At 42.8% G+C, this 15,211-nt stretch overlaps 1 protein-coding gene and 1 non-coding gene across 3 annotated transcripts; both read right to left on the bottom strand.

Annotated features, from left to right (window-relative positions):
* Window positions 1–3,337: 3,337 nt before the first annotated feature.
* LOC100962375 (cytochrome c-type heme lyase) lies at window positions 3,338–12,341 on the bottom strand. 2 transcript variants are annotated; one of them, XM_003793048.3, is made up of 7 exons: window positions 12,206–12,341; window positions 11,536–11,691; window positions 8,880–9,031; window positions 6,440–6,588; window positions 5,213–5,332; window positions 4,226–4,312; window positions 3,338–3,611 (listed from the first exon to the last, which is right to left on the bottom strand). In XM_003793048.3, the coding sequence occupies exons 2-7, from the start codon at window positions 11,645–11,647 to the stop codon at window positions 3,413–3,415; spliced, it is 819 nt and encodes a 272-aa protein (XP_003793096.1). In that variant the 5' UTR covers window positions 11,648–11,691; window positions 12,206–12,341; the 3' UTR covers window positions 3,338–3,412. The 2 variants fall into 2 exon arrangements, with proteins under 2 accessions (XP_003793096.1, XP_023370842.1); XM_023515074.1 differs by lacking the exon at window positions 3,338–3,611 and adding an exon at window positions 3,646–3,925.
* On the bottom strand, window positions 6,858–6,965 carry LOC111726436. Its single transcript, XR_002774207.1, has one exon. It is a non-coding gene; the product is annotated as a U6 spliceosomal RNA (small nuclear RNA).
* Window positions 12,342–15,211: the final 2,870 nt, after the last annotated feature.

Genomic DNA, 15,211 nt, shown 5'->3' with positions numbered 1-15,211 from the left:
ACAGTGACTTAACCTCCAATGCAGCAATAAACACATTATTCCTGTCCTAAGTGGAGAAAGGGATGAGGGATATACTTTACTTTAATATACTGTATACATAAGAAATCGTATAACTTTTAACATGTTAACTTAAATTGCAAAGAACATACATGGCTGTTGAGATAATTTTTGGTACTTTTTTACTTGTAGTTAACCCACCTTTGGCATATCTCTTTTGAATCTGGATATGTAATACATTTTCATGGAGGGGAATGATCTTTGTGATCCAAAAGACACGATGACTTATATTTTAGATTAGGAAGCACAAAAGCTGAAACATAATTTTTGCAAAGTGGGAACTTGCATATAGTTACTCTGCTGTGATTATATTTTTTGAAAGAAGAAGGACTGTAACCTGGTCCTCTACCTTTTAGTGATTTTAAATTACATGAGTTTGCTTTAAGCCAACACCCCACTACCTGGTCGTCCTTAGAATGGACCAAAATCAGCAATAGAGCCTACTGTTACTCTCCTCAACAGATCTGTCTTCAGGGAAGGGAGGCCAGAGGATGTAGATGGTAGGTTAGGTCACAATACTTTTCTTTCTTTCCCTGTTGCCACCAGTCAGGAGGTGACATCTCACATCGCCTGAGCATTTTCTACCTGCTGGCTCTGCTCCTGGCACTTTTAGGCATCACCTCACAGTACCCTCAAAACCCTGGTTGGTCAGTAGGTTGGTTCTATGATTGCCACTCAAAAGCCAAGAAAGAGAGCTGAGCCCAGAGACATTAAGATCACTCAGCAGGTAAAGGGCAGAGCAAGGATCCCAGGCAAGCTCTCTACCTCCAGGACATGTGGTCATCACACACAGCCTCAGGCCAATGGCCACACAATGACTGATCATAAGATCCGGACAGTCACTGCAAAGGTGAGACAGGAAATGTGGATCACTTCACTTTTCCTAGGGAGCAATAATTCTGATAAGAGGACAAACCATATTGGTGACTCGGCTAGAAAAGTGAAATACATCTCTCTACATATTCAAAAATACATATGTGAACTCACACCACATATATGACTACATGGTCTTTTTTTTTTTTTTTGAGACAGAGCCTCAAGCTATCCCCCTGGGTAGAGTGCCATGGCATGAGGCTCACAGCAACCTCCAACTCCTGGGCTCAAGCGAGTCTCCTGCCTCAGCCTCCCAAGTAGCTGGGACTACAGGCACCTGCCACAACGCCCGACCATTTTTTTGGTTGCAGCCATCATTGTTGTTTGGCGGGCCCAGGCTGGGGATTCGAACCCGCCACCTTAGGTGTATGTGGCTGGCGCCTTAGCCGCTTGAGCCACAGGCGCCGAGCCACTACATGGTCTTTAAATCAGAATTGTAGTACTACCATTTCATTTCGAGACTGCCCTCCATGGGACTGAGTTCCTACAGGTAGGGGTTATACCTTTTACAATTTTGTATTTCCACTATGATGCACAAAGTGAGTGGACATAAATCTTTCATGAACATTAGCTAGTGAACTCATAGAACACCAAATATCAATATGCAATCCCACTTTGCAGCTCCACCTCGTCTGCTAATACGACTCATGGACTTCTGCATAGTGCTAGACACAAGACTTAGTTTAAAACCATGAAGAATATCCTAAATGAATTGCTAGTTATACATGAAATCATCTACCAATACTGATCGCTGGACATGTCAAGTGTAATCTAGACACAAAGCAGCTCTGAATATCCAGGAGGCTATATTCTTTTCTAGAAGTGGTAAAAGATTATATAAAACTATTGTTTTGTCATCAGGCTTATTTGAATTTACTTTCAAGGTTGTTTTTCTCAAATTATACTCCAGCCCTATAAAAGAAGTGAGTCCGACTTATGGCTTAATTTTTAGTTTCCAATTGCAGTTCTTTATTCTAATAGGAATATCTTATCCTATACTCATTCAGTGGCATTTAGAATCCCTATCCCCCCAAAAAGCCAGTAGTAATAATTTTCCTCTATGTGTGATTAACAGATGAGAAAACAGCTGCCTTAGTAGGGAGACCACACCATTACTTCTGTAAAGATTACATGTCTGAAGAAATGATTATTAAGTGTAAATAAAGTTACTATGAAAACATTTCCAAAACCTGTTCATTATCAGCTTTATTTTAAAATATACAAGTATTTTGAAATGTAAAGTTTAAGGTTGTAGGATTTTTTTAAACTCCACACAAAACTGACAGAACAAAGAAATCCATACCAAATTCATCACTTACAGACTGCCAATTCCCGCCACTAATTTCACAGTACAGTACTCAGGATACTTTAAAGGATTTAATATTATCAACACCTTTTAAAAGTCATTTGTAACATGCTGCTATAGTTAGAACCACCACTTCATGGATTACTAGTAGAAAGATTTCAACACCAAACTCAGAACTTCCTTAAAATAAAAAAAGTCTAAATTAATTAAGACAGTGAGTTGACACAAACATTCTACATCTGAGACAAATACTCTTCTTGTGAATTTTAACACTCAGCCCAACATAACCATGTTTTAGAGGGTCGATCCTTGGCACCTTGACTTGAGGCAGGCTTTCCAGGTTTGGATTAGGCTGACTGGAAAGAAGGCTCCTGGCAGGAGAACGAAACAGACTCAACACTGGGAGAACTTGTACAATCCCAGGGACAAAGAGGAGACTTATTTGTTGTATACATTAGAACAAAGGAATTTTTAAAAATATTTTAAAAGTTATGTTGCAAAACATGTGCGTCAAATCATGGTGTAGTTGAAACGACTCTATAACAAGGCCTTGTCTGACCAATTCATAGAAAGGAGAAACTGGAGAACCCGGAAAAGCCTTTGCTGAGTGCCTTTCCAGCATATTATGCCTGCATTTTGTTCAGGGTCACAACTATATTTGTAGGGGCTTTAGAAATACTGATGACTTTTTTTAAAAGTCGAACTACTACTTATTTATAATGAACAGTTTCAGTTAAAGTATTTGACCAGGTAAAAGCTCCTGAGCACCACAACCAGCTTTCAGGTTTTGTATCTCAAGTGTTCCTGAGAAAACAGTGAGAAAATGAGTGGCTTTGTAACTTTTTAAAAGCTCTTTTTAGAGGTCATTCTGATTTTTCTAGACAAAATACACAGGCAATACTGTAGTTAAAGGAAAAAACTGAGACTGATTCCCACTCAAGCTTAGCAGGAAGAAAACTGAAAACGATCTGCTCTAAACCGCAACGTTCAATGCAACACAAAGTGAATGGTGCGTGATGGCCTTCACTAAGTGAAGGGTCAAGTGTGATTCCCACTTGAACTTCCCATTACATCGTGAGTACAATTCAGTGCAATTCAGTTTGAGGAAAATAGTTTAATATATCTCTCACCAAAAAAAAAATAGTTTATATTTTTCCATCTCAAGCAAAACAGTGGTTATGAGGTCCAACGCCACCAAGCGACTTTCATTCTGTCCCATACTGCTGAAAATGAATCCAAGGCGGGACGGACATCCAGTATGGTGAACTGGTAGTCCTTGTCCACTTCACCACCATCATAGTAATCGATCACATACCTAACTTCTGTCCCACAACGGTTGATGATCCAATCATGCCTATCAAAAGGCAACTCATACCTAGAATGAAAACATGCTAGGGAGTGTTAAAATGCTCCTTGTGAGTTTGGTCCTGGTTTAAGCAGTGAGAAAGATCCAGAAGAAGTGCATGCAAATGCCTGCTCTCAAAGATTTCATTGTGGGGTTGGGGTGAGACTCAGAACCATTATTTATAGTGCTAAGGGGATATGGTGCTAAGGAACTGCAACCAGTTCAGATCAGATGACAGCTCACCTGTCTACAGAAGAATGAGGTCAATGGGGAAGAGACCCAGGCCAGGGATGTCAGCCAAGATACTGCAGAAATGCAGGTGTGCGCTAAGAATCTGAACTACTCTGGAAAGGAAGGGGAGGAACACTCCCCTAAGTACACAGACCCAAAGAGCTTGATTGATCATGGGAGGAGTAAAAGGACAGGCCCAGGAGTACAGAAAACAACTCAATTCAATTCTATAGTAATTAAATAAAAAACAAGCCACTACACTGTAATAAATCTCCCCATCAATGGGCTATTTTAGGGGAGAGGACAAAATCTACAATTCAATATTGATAAAATTTGGGAGATGTTTTTTGGTGCCAAGAGAAAGTTGATCCTGACCTGACCAACGTGAACTGACACTCTACACTGACACTCACCCCATCCAGGAACGAATTCTTGCCCTTGGTGAATACTGGTTTGCTTTTCCTCCGAACCGGACCAATGATGGACCGCAAGGACACTCCCTAGAAATTCCCAAATAAATGTTAAAATACTGTCTTTCCTTTGAGAAAAATGACATGCCAATTAAGCCCTGGAGTTCTAGCCTTGTGGAGCTTGCAGTCCACCCACGTGCTATACAGATGGCCATTTCCCGATGGAAAGGGTGGCAGTCGAGACCAAGGCCACCTATCTTGTCAATTGCTCCCATTGGTAAGACAGGCTTTTGGTCTTGATCTGTCCTTTTAAGTGAGGGAGAGAAAAAATTCCCATGTGTAACAAATCCCAACTGGAGGAATTAAGAGTTAGTTTACTTCTCTGTTCCCACATGCTCTGCTTTCAAGGGACTGTGATACTCTTCCCTCTGAGAGGTGGGGGCATCTCTGCCCACTCCCCTTTAATCTGGGCAGACTCCTGACACTACAAGACTTCCTAGGCTAGGCCAGAAAAGGAGATAACAGCTTCCACCTGGTGCTCTTTGGAACTCCAGCTCTTGGCACCCAGCCACCATGATGTGAGCAAGCCAAGGCAGCTATCTTCAGAGGCTGGGCAGGTCTTCTGGCCAACAGCTGGCACCACCAATCAGATGAGCAAACAGTGGAGCCTTCAGAGGACTCTGGTCCATGGCTCTGAAGCCATCTTGACCGCTGAGTCTCTGCAGCCAAGGTCCCAGACATCAAGGAACAGATGAACCATCCCTGCTCTGTCCTTTCTACCCTGAACCCACCAAATCCATAAGCCTCATGAAATGGGGGCTATTTTTCACACAACTAAGATGGGGTCGTCTGTCATGCATCACTAGTCACTGTGACATGCCTGCTGCATAAAATGTTTTATTAGAATAACTATTTGAATAAAATGTTAAAACTCTAAAAGGCTGACAAGAAAGACACTGAAATTTTTTTTAAGCTCCCAAATATACTTACGCAGCATGAAGGGCTTCCCACTTCAATATCTCCTTCCAAGCCTGTTCATTATTCTGATTATGGATTCTAATGATATTATACATATCTTTCTGGCTAATATCCTCTTCTTTCCACCTCCACCTAGAAAAGGACATTTAGTAAAACTAGACAAGTATTACTAACAATTCCATAAAGTTAATCCACATGTTCATGACATTAAACATTATTTACCCTTTATGAACGAACTAAGAATGCTCCTTTTCTCTGAATATAATAGATTTAAGACTCCTTTCCAAGATTTATTCATGATTGTGGAATAGCACTATAAAAAAATCCAAAGTTACCAGATAAGCACCAGAAACAAAGATTAAAGTTTCATCTTAATCTGATTTTACTAAGTCACAAAATACCAGACTTACAGAAGAACCGTCTATTTTTAAGGTGACACTTATTCAGTTAATACCATTAATGAATGATTCCCCAACTTTTACTAAGTATTTTATATAAGAGTGGCTTTTTTCTAAGTTTATTACTGGCTGTGATGGCTAATTTTATGTTTCAATTTGACTAGGCCTCAAGATGCCCAGATACTTTGTCAAACATTATTCTGGGTGTGTCTATGAGGGTATTTCTGAATGAAATGAACATTTCCATCCGTAGATGGAATAAAGCAGATTTCCCTCCCTGCTCCATGTGAGTGGGTTACATCCAATCACTTGCAGACCTGAATGAAACAAAAGCTGGCCCTTCCATAAGTAAGAGGGAACTCCTTGCACATGACTGCTTGACTGGGACATTGGTCTTTTCCTGCCTTTGGACCTGAACTGAGACAGTGGCTCTTCTTGGGTCTCAAGCCTGCTGGATTTCAGACTGGAACTTAGACCATCAGCTCTCCTGATTCTCAGGCCTTCAGACTTGGTCTAGAACTATACCATCAGCTCCCCTGTGTCTGCAGCTTGCTGGGTGTAGATCTTGAAGCTTGTCAGCCTCCATAATTGTGTGAGTCAATTTCTCATAACAAACCTCTTCTAGCCCTCCCTGCCATATGCACATACATTCTGTTGGTTCTGTTTCTCTGGAGAACCCTGACAAAAACACTGGCTTTGCACTTATATTTTGATAGGTCTGAAAAATCAGTTATTATAAAGTGATTAACTCATAAAAGCTTACTGTATGTGGGGGGGTTTAAAAACCTCTTTAACATTCTTAGATAAATTTGACAAGCAAATTTATGTCATGCTCACTCACCCCTTCTTTAACATTGCATTCCAGAACATCTGCTCGGAAGGATAAACCCATTTTTTCTCTGAGCCTGCTCTTGGAATAGATGACTCCTCTCTGACAGTAGACAGTGCAAACGGCTGATCTGGTGCAGGAGTTTGATTAGGTGGTGGCATCTAAATAAAATAAGCAGATTTGCTTTTTAAATACTAGAACTGTAAGGTCAGGATGAGCAACACAACTAACTACTTTCTGGGAAGCAATGCACCACACACAAAGTACGGGTTACTTATGAAACCACTGACATCAAAATTTTAGACCCCTCAGATAATTTGGCCATTGTTTTGTTTGTTATTGATGCAAACTAGATGTAGGTAGTTTTGGAGTGCATGTGATAATTTAACACATTCAAGTAACTCATAAACAGCAAATCAGTGTACTTGGGAAAAATAGGGAACGCTTCCCAATCTGCATGCCATCTTTGTACAGGGGCCAGGTTAATCTTCTCTGTATTGTTCTACTTTTAAAATATATGCAGCCAAAGTGAGTACAATATGGCTGAAGGGTGAGAATACTGAAGTTGTTTCTCCTCATTCATTAAGTTCTCATAAACAGTAAATAAAGGCTGTGGTTTAATTTTGGGTTGCCTCCTCCACCTAACTAGTTATATGTAATATCACCAAGGAATAAGAAGTAAAAACTAATACTATGATCTACAAGCATTTTCTCAAACCCTTACTGTGACAAGCTTTTCGAAAATGACTGAGGAAAAGTCTCATGGAATACAAGTACAATGGCACTTTCTTTTTAAACATTCTGTCTTTTAGGTTTCATTCTCTGGGCTGAATACACTCACAATGAGTATTTGCACCTCACTGTGGCCAGACCCTTGGCCCAGACATATGGGCTTTAAATGCCCAGCCCAGGCCAGGGTTTCTCCTCCTTGGCACCACTGACACTGAGGCGAGACAATTTTAGTTACAGGGTCTGTTCTAAGCAATGTAGGATGTTTAGCAGGATGTTTGCCTAGAGGGACAAAATCATCTCAGGTTAGGAATCACTGGCCTAGAACTTTTTGTGTTGAAGGCATGAAGGATTTCTTAGCAGATACACCTTAGTTAAGTCTCAGTCACAAGGCCCCCTGTTAGGATCCGAGCAGCAGGAAGGGCCATGTGGAAGGTAAGTACTGCGTACCCTACCAGCACACCCATGCTGTGGCTCAGAACACAGCTCTAAGTGGATGAGGATTCAGTTCTGGCTCTGTCACTTCCTGGCTGTGATGTGGGGCAAACTGCTCACTCCCTCATGTTCAGTACCTTTAGCTCTAACTTGGGGACACTTAACAATACTGGCCGCATAGAGTTGTTATGAGGATTAAAGTAAAAAATGCAGGGTGCTTAGCTTCTAAATGCTAGTCAAAGAAAAGTCAGCTGTGATTAATATTTTCACTATACATAATATTCCCATGGGGTCTAGGTCTATGAGATTTCTAAGGGCCCAAGTTCTGAACCACTAGGTTATTAGACATCATCTATACCAACAGTCTCCAGGGTGCTCTGGCAATATTGCCCATCACTGAGAAAGCAGCAGAGTGGAGTAGTGTGACAGAGATCATAGGCTCACAAAACTAGAAGTATTTACTATGCAGCCCTTCTAGAAGCAGTGTTCTGAAGACTTCTGGTCCAAATAGGTGAAGCCAGTGTGGAAGATCTTGGTGCAGTGCCCAAAACTTTATTTTCAAAAACAGGCAGTGAGCTAGTTTGCCCATTCCTGAGGTAGGCACTGCTATTGTATCCCCCACGCTCTTTTCCAGGGTAAATATTTCTGGTTCCTTCAAATGTTGTCTGGTTCACTGAAATTTCTACTCTAGATAATCCTGTGGCCCTCTAAAGTACAAGCCTGAGTCTGTCTGTCTCTGTGTTAAACTGTGATTACGAACATGAGACCACAACCCCCAACGTTGTCTATCACAAAATAGAGTGAAGCCACATCTACCCTGGCCTCATTTCCTGACAGCATTAAATTTACTGGCTGCCATGGGATGCCAAATCACCCCAGGGACTAAAGTGCAGATTGGCACCCACTTGTGCCTAAAGAAGAACCTCAATCTTGTAATTTGCCTACAAGGCTTCCCCAAATGAAAAGTCACCTTTACTAACCCTAGCTACAGTTGTCATGGAATATCCCATCTACCATCTAGTAACTCTCTCAAAAGAAAACATTTGTTTGCTATAGCTTATTGCTAGTAAACTTATTCTGGCTCTTCGTAATCACTATCATCTTTCCCACGTATTCTCTGAAACTTTACTTAGTAACACATTCTAGATTTTCACTATCCATGGAATTTAAAGCTTCTTTGTTTTCAAAGGGGAAAAGAATCTATCCTAGCAGTCTGCAGTTTGTCTTGAGAGTCTGCACAAGCATCTCTGCACAGAAAGCTCCAGAAAAAAGGGATGAGCATGATTACCAGATTTGATGGATCAAGGTTCTCCTTATTGTCAAATGCAGCACCCTTAACAGGGCATTCCACATACTCATAAGCACGTTCCTGGTGGGCAGGCACAGAGTATGTTTTGCTTTCACGGGTTGAGTTAGATGGTTCCACATTCACTGGGCATCCTGAAACAATCAAGTATAAAAATGGTGTCATCACAAAGACAGGACATCTAGCTCTCTCAATTGAGACCTTCAAAAGCTGAATTTCTTCTGACCACTCATTACCATATAGGAAAAGCCAAGTTTCTTCTGTTTAAATCTGAGACTTAAGCTAGCTAACATTCCAAAGTCCTGAGATAAGGAGAAAGTTCTGTGAATTTAGAACTTTGAAAGAGAAACAGGTACTCATTCTCTAACTGTGTCATGCCCCCCAACAAAAGTAAACCAAAGAAATTTTAGCAGTTATATGAGCACGTATTGTCCACCTCATGGCTTTAGCAAGCTAGAAGGTGCCTGGTTGGATTAGCAGCTGGGCGTTCTTAGAGGAACCTAAGTGGGGAACAGGCCACATTTCATGGGGTGTCCTTGACTTTCTATTCACTAGTTCCAGACAAGCCCAGCCAGAGTCAGGACACAGATACAGTCTAGCCTTTCATTACTGATGCATTCTCTCAGTTACTAGGGACAGGAGAAGAAAGTGAGCAGAAGAAACTTCACAAAAGCTTTTGGAGACAATCTGAATGCCACTCTGCTTATGCTTTGTCCCAAGACTAAAACAAGCCACAGATAACTACCATTTAGCAGGGCACAGTGGTCTACACCTGTAGTCCCAGCTACTGGGCAGGCCAAGGTGGGAAGATCCCTGGGACCAAAAGTCTGAGGTTGCCGTGAGCTACAGTCACATCTGAAAAAAGCCACTGCACTCCAGCCTGGTCAACATAGCAAGACCTCATCTTTTTTTTAAAAGGAAGATATCAACCACTCAGCCTGAGTGCTCTTTCCCATCAGCAGACAGCAAGAGGTTCACAAGAAAAGGAAGACATTAAAGAAAATGTCCCACAACCCATGCAGGATCCAGATGCCTCTTATCAGGGGAGGTCTGAGCCTAATGAGATGCACAATAGGAAGGGCACAGCCAATGCCCAAGGATCCAGGGTGCTGATCCCAGCAAGTGTGGAGGCTGACAAGCAGCCCGGGAAGATAACTGTCTAATGGAATCCTCATTTCAGGCAGTAGCAGCAACTCCAGGAGTACACGGGAGGTGCCCTATGTGAAGAAAACGAGCTTCATTTCACCTCCTTCCCTATACCTCTCCTCCCAAGCCCTCACTTCCCAGTACTCCATGCAGCTGCTCACTTTCTGGGTGAAGGGAAATTTGCTATACTTCCCTTTCTATCATTCAAAGCACCAATCCTTTCCAGGTCACTGATCTCAGGTGGAGGTTAGAAAGAAAAATACTGTATAGATTTTACACATGATATAACCAGTAGCCCTTTTCATCTCTTACAATTATTCACATTTTTTACTAATGTAATAAATCTGACTGACAGCTCTTTAAAAGAGACAGCAAACGAATAAAATCAGGGAAAAGGGCTCTACGATCTCCCTGGGGATGCTTAAAACAGGACCACACCTGCTTTGTCTGATCTGTCGCAATTTGTCCCGTACAAAGAAACTCCGGAAGAGCACTGGGAGCACTGGGTCTGTCCTTGTGCAAGGTCACATAATTTTGCTGGCTTTGCCACTTACTACTTATGTGACTTGGAGCATATCAGTTACTCTGAGCCTTTGTTTCCTTTACTATAAAACAGGGAGAAAACCTACTACACGGGATTACAAAGTCAGGAATGTCAGCTCCATCATGTAAAGAATTTTTGTCTATTTTGTACACTGCTATACTCTCCATCAGAAACAAATTCCAGCAGTGCTTGGCACAGAATGGGCAGTGACCTCTTAGAGTGGGCTGGCTGATCGAGGAAATGAATGACTACAATGCAAGACTTAGCACTCAGTAAGCACACCACATTGCTTCTGTCCCATACTGCTCACCGATTCAAGCCATACTTTAATATGAACACACACCAATTAAAAATGAAAGACAGCTTTTCCATTTTCACCTTTTGTACTTAAAGAATGGACCACAAATCCTTTAAGCAATGGCTTATTTTTACATAGAAAAATACTACAATGAATGTGGAAGCAAATTTTATTAAGACAGCCAGATCTAGATCAAGGTTTCTCAACAGTGGCCCTCTCAACACATTTGTGATGAGATGATTCTTTGTTGGGAGGCTGTTTGGTGCACTTTATTTAGCAGCATCAGGCCTCTACCCACAAGATGCCAGGAGCTCCCTTTTCTCTCAGTTGTGACAACCAGAAATGTCTCCAGACATTGGCAGAAGTCCCCCTCCAGTTGAGAACTGCTGATGCAGGCACAAGTAAACTTTGGGAAGTTAAGGTTCCTTTATAATCACTATGTTCTCATGCATTATCGCAACTAATCATGGTAACAGCACTGTGAAACATTATTATATCCTTACCTTACAAATGATCCACTGATACTCAGAGAGGACCAGAAAGGCATCCTCAGGATGCTTCACTCCCATGCACAGGAACTCCACTAACACAGTATAAAACCTTTTGGGAATTATCTCCTATTTCTATTTCCTAAACAAAAGATCGATTACCTTTCATTTTTCCTTCATGCATTGGGCATCCTGAAGGTGAGGGTGCTGTCTGATGAACTGAAGCAGTGGCGGTCTGAACTGCACCGGCAGGAGTAGATACAGACAAACCCATGGTTGGAATCACAGTATTGACTCCAAACAATTCTAAATTTCCACCTGCCGAAGAAAAGAGATCAACGCTGATGCCTGGACTCCAACTATTCCCGTTATTCTTAATGTGGCCAGCCCTCATTCCTTCCCCTTGTCATCCCATAGAAACCTACTCGGCAGGACAGCCACTTTGAGGGTCAGCTTTAATATGTTGTCCCCTTTGAGAAATACTGTGAAATCTACACCAACCTCTGGGGGGCACGTTTCTAAGGGAGTAGGGATTTGGGGGTCGAGGTGAGGTGGTCTGAGACACCACGTCACAGCCACGGGGTCCCTGGGCAAAGGATCCTAGGCGTGGTGATCGGGGAGGGGAAGCTCCCTGACCCCAGACTTGACCCCTGTCCTGGGGCCTTAACACGGACTAGGGGCTGGCGAAAAGCCTCAACAAGGAAATGGGGACTCGGGGAAAAGAGGGACAGCAGAAGTCAAGATGCTGCCAGAGTCTTCCCCACTCCTTCCCCACGAATTTCACCTGCTCCAGCCTGCGGACCCCAGACCAAACTGCCCCGCCCTTCCGCACCTGATTACTCCCGCACGCTGCTCCGGGCTACCAGCCCCGCGCCCCTAACGCCAAAACGAACCCAGAGCGGCAGCGACTTCCAATCGCCGCCGCCTTCCTCTGGCTGGGTCACCGCTGTGCCACGGTCACCGCCAACAATCGCATGCGCCACTACTTCCTTTTCCAAAGGCGGGACTTCCGACCACGACGTAGAGTGGCGTGGAGTGAAGACGACGGTTCCCGTCAATCACAGAGAGCGAGTCCCGCCCCTTCCGCGCCGCGGCCCTCCGGCCCCGCCCCTCCGGGCCCGGCCCCATTTTCAAAAGTGAGGTGGTAGGGAAGTTGTCTGGTGGAAGGGCTCCCGGAAAGTTTTAAGCGACAGGGGGGAGACTTTGGAGGAGTTTTTAAATTTCTGGATTTTTTAGTGTTTATCCTATCGGTTTTAATTGTAGCAGTGATTCAAGAAGCATTAACAGGTGTCTAGAACTGTGGCTGAAGTATCCAGAACTCTGGAGATTCCAAAATGAGTAAGACAGGGTTTGGGCTGCCCAGGCCTTTTTAACCGGGTTCACGGACTTGAATATCTGTGTTTTCATTTACCTCCAACAAAATTTGAGCATTTCGGCTCGGCAACTGTGGCTCAAGCGGCTAAGGCGCCAGCCACATACACCTAAGGTGGCGGGTTCGAATCCCCAGGCCGGACCCACCAAACAACAATGACGGCTGCAACCAAAAAATGGCCAGGTGTTGTGGCGGGCGCCTGTGGTCCCAGCTACTTGGGAGGCTGAGGCAGGAGACTCGCTTGAGCCCAGGAGTTGGAGGTTGCTGTGAGCGTGATGCCATGGCACTCTACCCAGGGGGATAGCTTGAGGCTCTGTCTCAAAAAAAAAAACAAAAAACAAACAAAATTTGAGCATTTCCTGATGGAATGTAGGCAACAAATCCCAGTAGTGTTAGCTATATGTGGTTAATAATAGAAATCATTAATAGAAAACATAAATTACGTTGCATATGACTTTGTCTGTCTCAAAATACTAAATACTCAAATTAAGATAATTTGATCTTTTTTCCTTAAGGTGTTAATAAAAAATGTATGTCTTTATATACCAGTGAAGTATGCCCAGGTCCTTTCTCAGGCCTCAGAAGGTCCATTCCCTTTGCTGCTGGGATTGTGTGGCTCGCAGCTTTCAGGAGAGTCTCCCGGAATTGCGCTTTGCCTGACAGAATTGCCTCACATTCCCTCTTTGGCGAGGGACAGTCTGCATTTTATGAGTGTTCTCTCCGTGGGCACTTTAGAGTCAGGGGAGCAATTCCAAAGGCCAATCCATTTTCGGAGCTTCCCATGGGATCAGCGGAGGATTCCATTGAGACTTTACTCACTATATCATGGTTCATCTTCTCCCTTTGCCCACAAGCATTTTGTCTCCTCCACAATTCTCTGTCACCTACAACTCTCAGTTTTGTTCCCCAATTCTCTGTCTCTCTCTCAATTCCTCTATTCCACCACAATTTCATCTCATTCCAAAGATTTTCTGTTCCTTCTCACTATTCTCTGTCTTGGACAATTCATTCTTTTGTCCCACAAATCACTGTCTTGCCACAATTTTCTAGTCTCTCCCACAGTTGTGATCCCCCAATTTCCTGTGTCCCACAATTCTCAGTTCTTTCATACATATTCCCATCTCTCACAAGTCTCTCTCTCTCACAATTCCCTAGTATTCCCAAATTTCTCAGTTCCTTCCAACAATTTTCTATGCCTCTCACAATTCACTTTTCTGTCTCATAATTCTCTGTCATTCCCACAGTTCTCTTGTTCTTCACACAATTCCCTGTCTCCCGTAACTCCCTATTACCTACAGCTGTTTCACCCCACAATTCCCTATTCACTCACACAATTCCTGCTTATGTCTCACGATCCCCTATCTCTCCCAGTCCCCTGTTTTTCCCCACAATTCTTTGTCTGTCCCACAATTTACCCTTTTAAAACCATTTACCATGATGCTTTACTTCAAATATAGTCCTTTGTATTCTGAGAATTTTCTTCATTATCTCGCATAATTCTCTATTATTCTCACAATAACATTTTTCTCTCAAAACTCTGTTCTGTATCACAAACCTCATTTCCTTCTCATGATTGCCACTTCTTCCCACTATTCCCTTTATTTTTCACAATTCTCTATCTTCTCTCACAATTCTAAGACCTTCCCATAATTCATGTGGCCTTCACCTTGTCCATTTTCTACCAGAATGCCATGCCTTTCCCATAACAGTCTAGTTACTTTTGTATAGATGAGCACTCACTGAAGCAGTCAGTAAGGAGGTTCTAAAAGGATAACAGAATCAATGATACTTGAATAACATCACTCCTTCATCAGTATTTATGGAGGATCTGTGACGTGCCAGGCCCTGCAATAAGTGCTGAGAATACAAAAGTGCTAGACAAAGTCTCTGCTCATAGGAGATTTATGTTCTAGTAAATGAATAGAACAATGAACAAACAATCAAATACATAAATAAATACTTTCAGAGCATGAGAAATACCACCAATAAATGGAACTGGCAATGTGACGGAGATTGCAGGGCAGAGAGCCTTCCCAAAGTATGATACAAGGAGCAGCGGGTTTGTATTCTTGAGAGCTTGTCAGAAATGCAGAATTTCAGGCCCCACCCTGAAGCACTGAGTCCAAGTCTGTCTTGTAACATGATCCCCAGACGATCAGTGTGTACAGTATAGAGCAAGAGCTCAGGATACTGTCTCTAATATGCTTGTCAGAAAATACCTCTCTAAGAAGGTGACATTTTAGCTGAGACCTAAATGATGAGAAGGGCCCAGCCATGTAAATGTTAAGGTAAAGGGTGGTACAGACAATGAGAACTGTGCAGGAAAATGTTCTGAGGTCAGAACGAACAGAGGAAGACCAGTGTGGCCCACATGGGGTGAGTCAAGGGCAGAATGGTAGTTTGGGGCTGGAGCCCAGCATAGGCCATGGAGAGGAGGTTACAATTTACTCTGATTGAAATGTGAAG

This window comes from Otolemur garnettii, unplaced genomic scaffold (assembly GCF_000181295.1).
Source record: "Otolemur garnettii isolate 467f Iridium unplaced genomic scaffold, OtoGar3 scaffold00065, whole genome shotgun sequence".
Classification (NCBI taxonomy): domain Eukaryota; kingdom Metazoa; phylum Chordata; class Mammalia; order Primates; family Galagidae; genus Otolemur; species Otolemur garnettii.
Note: the sequence above shows the minus strand (reverse complement) of the source record. Positions and strands in the feature narration are given on the sequence as shown.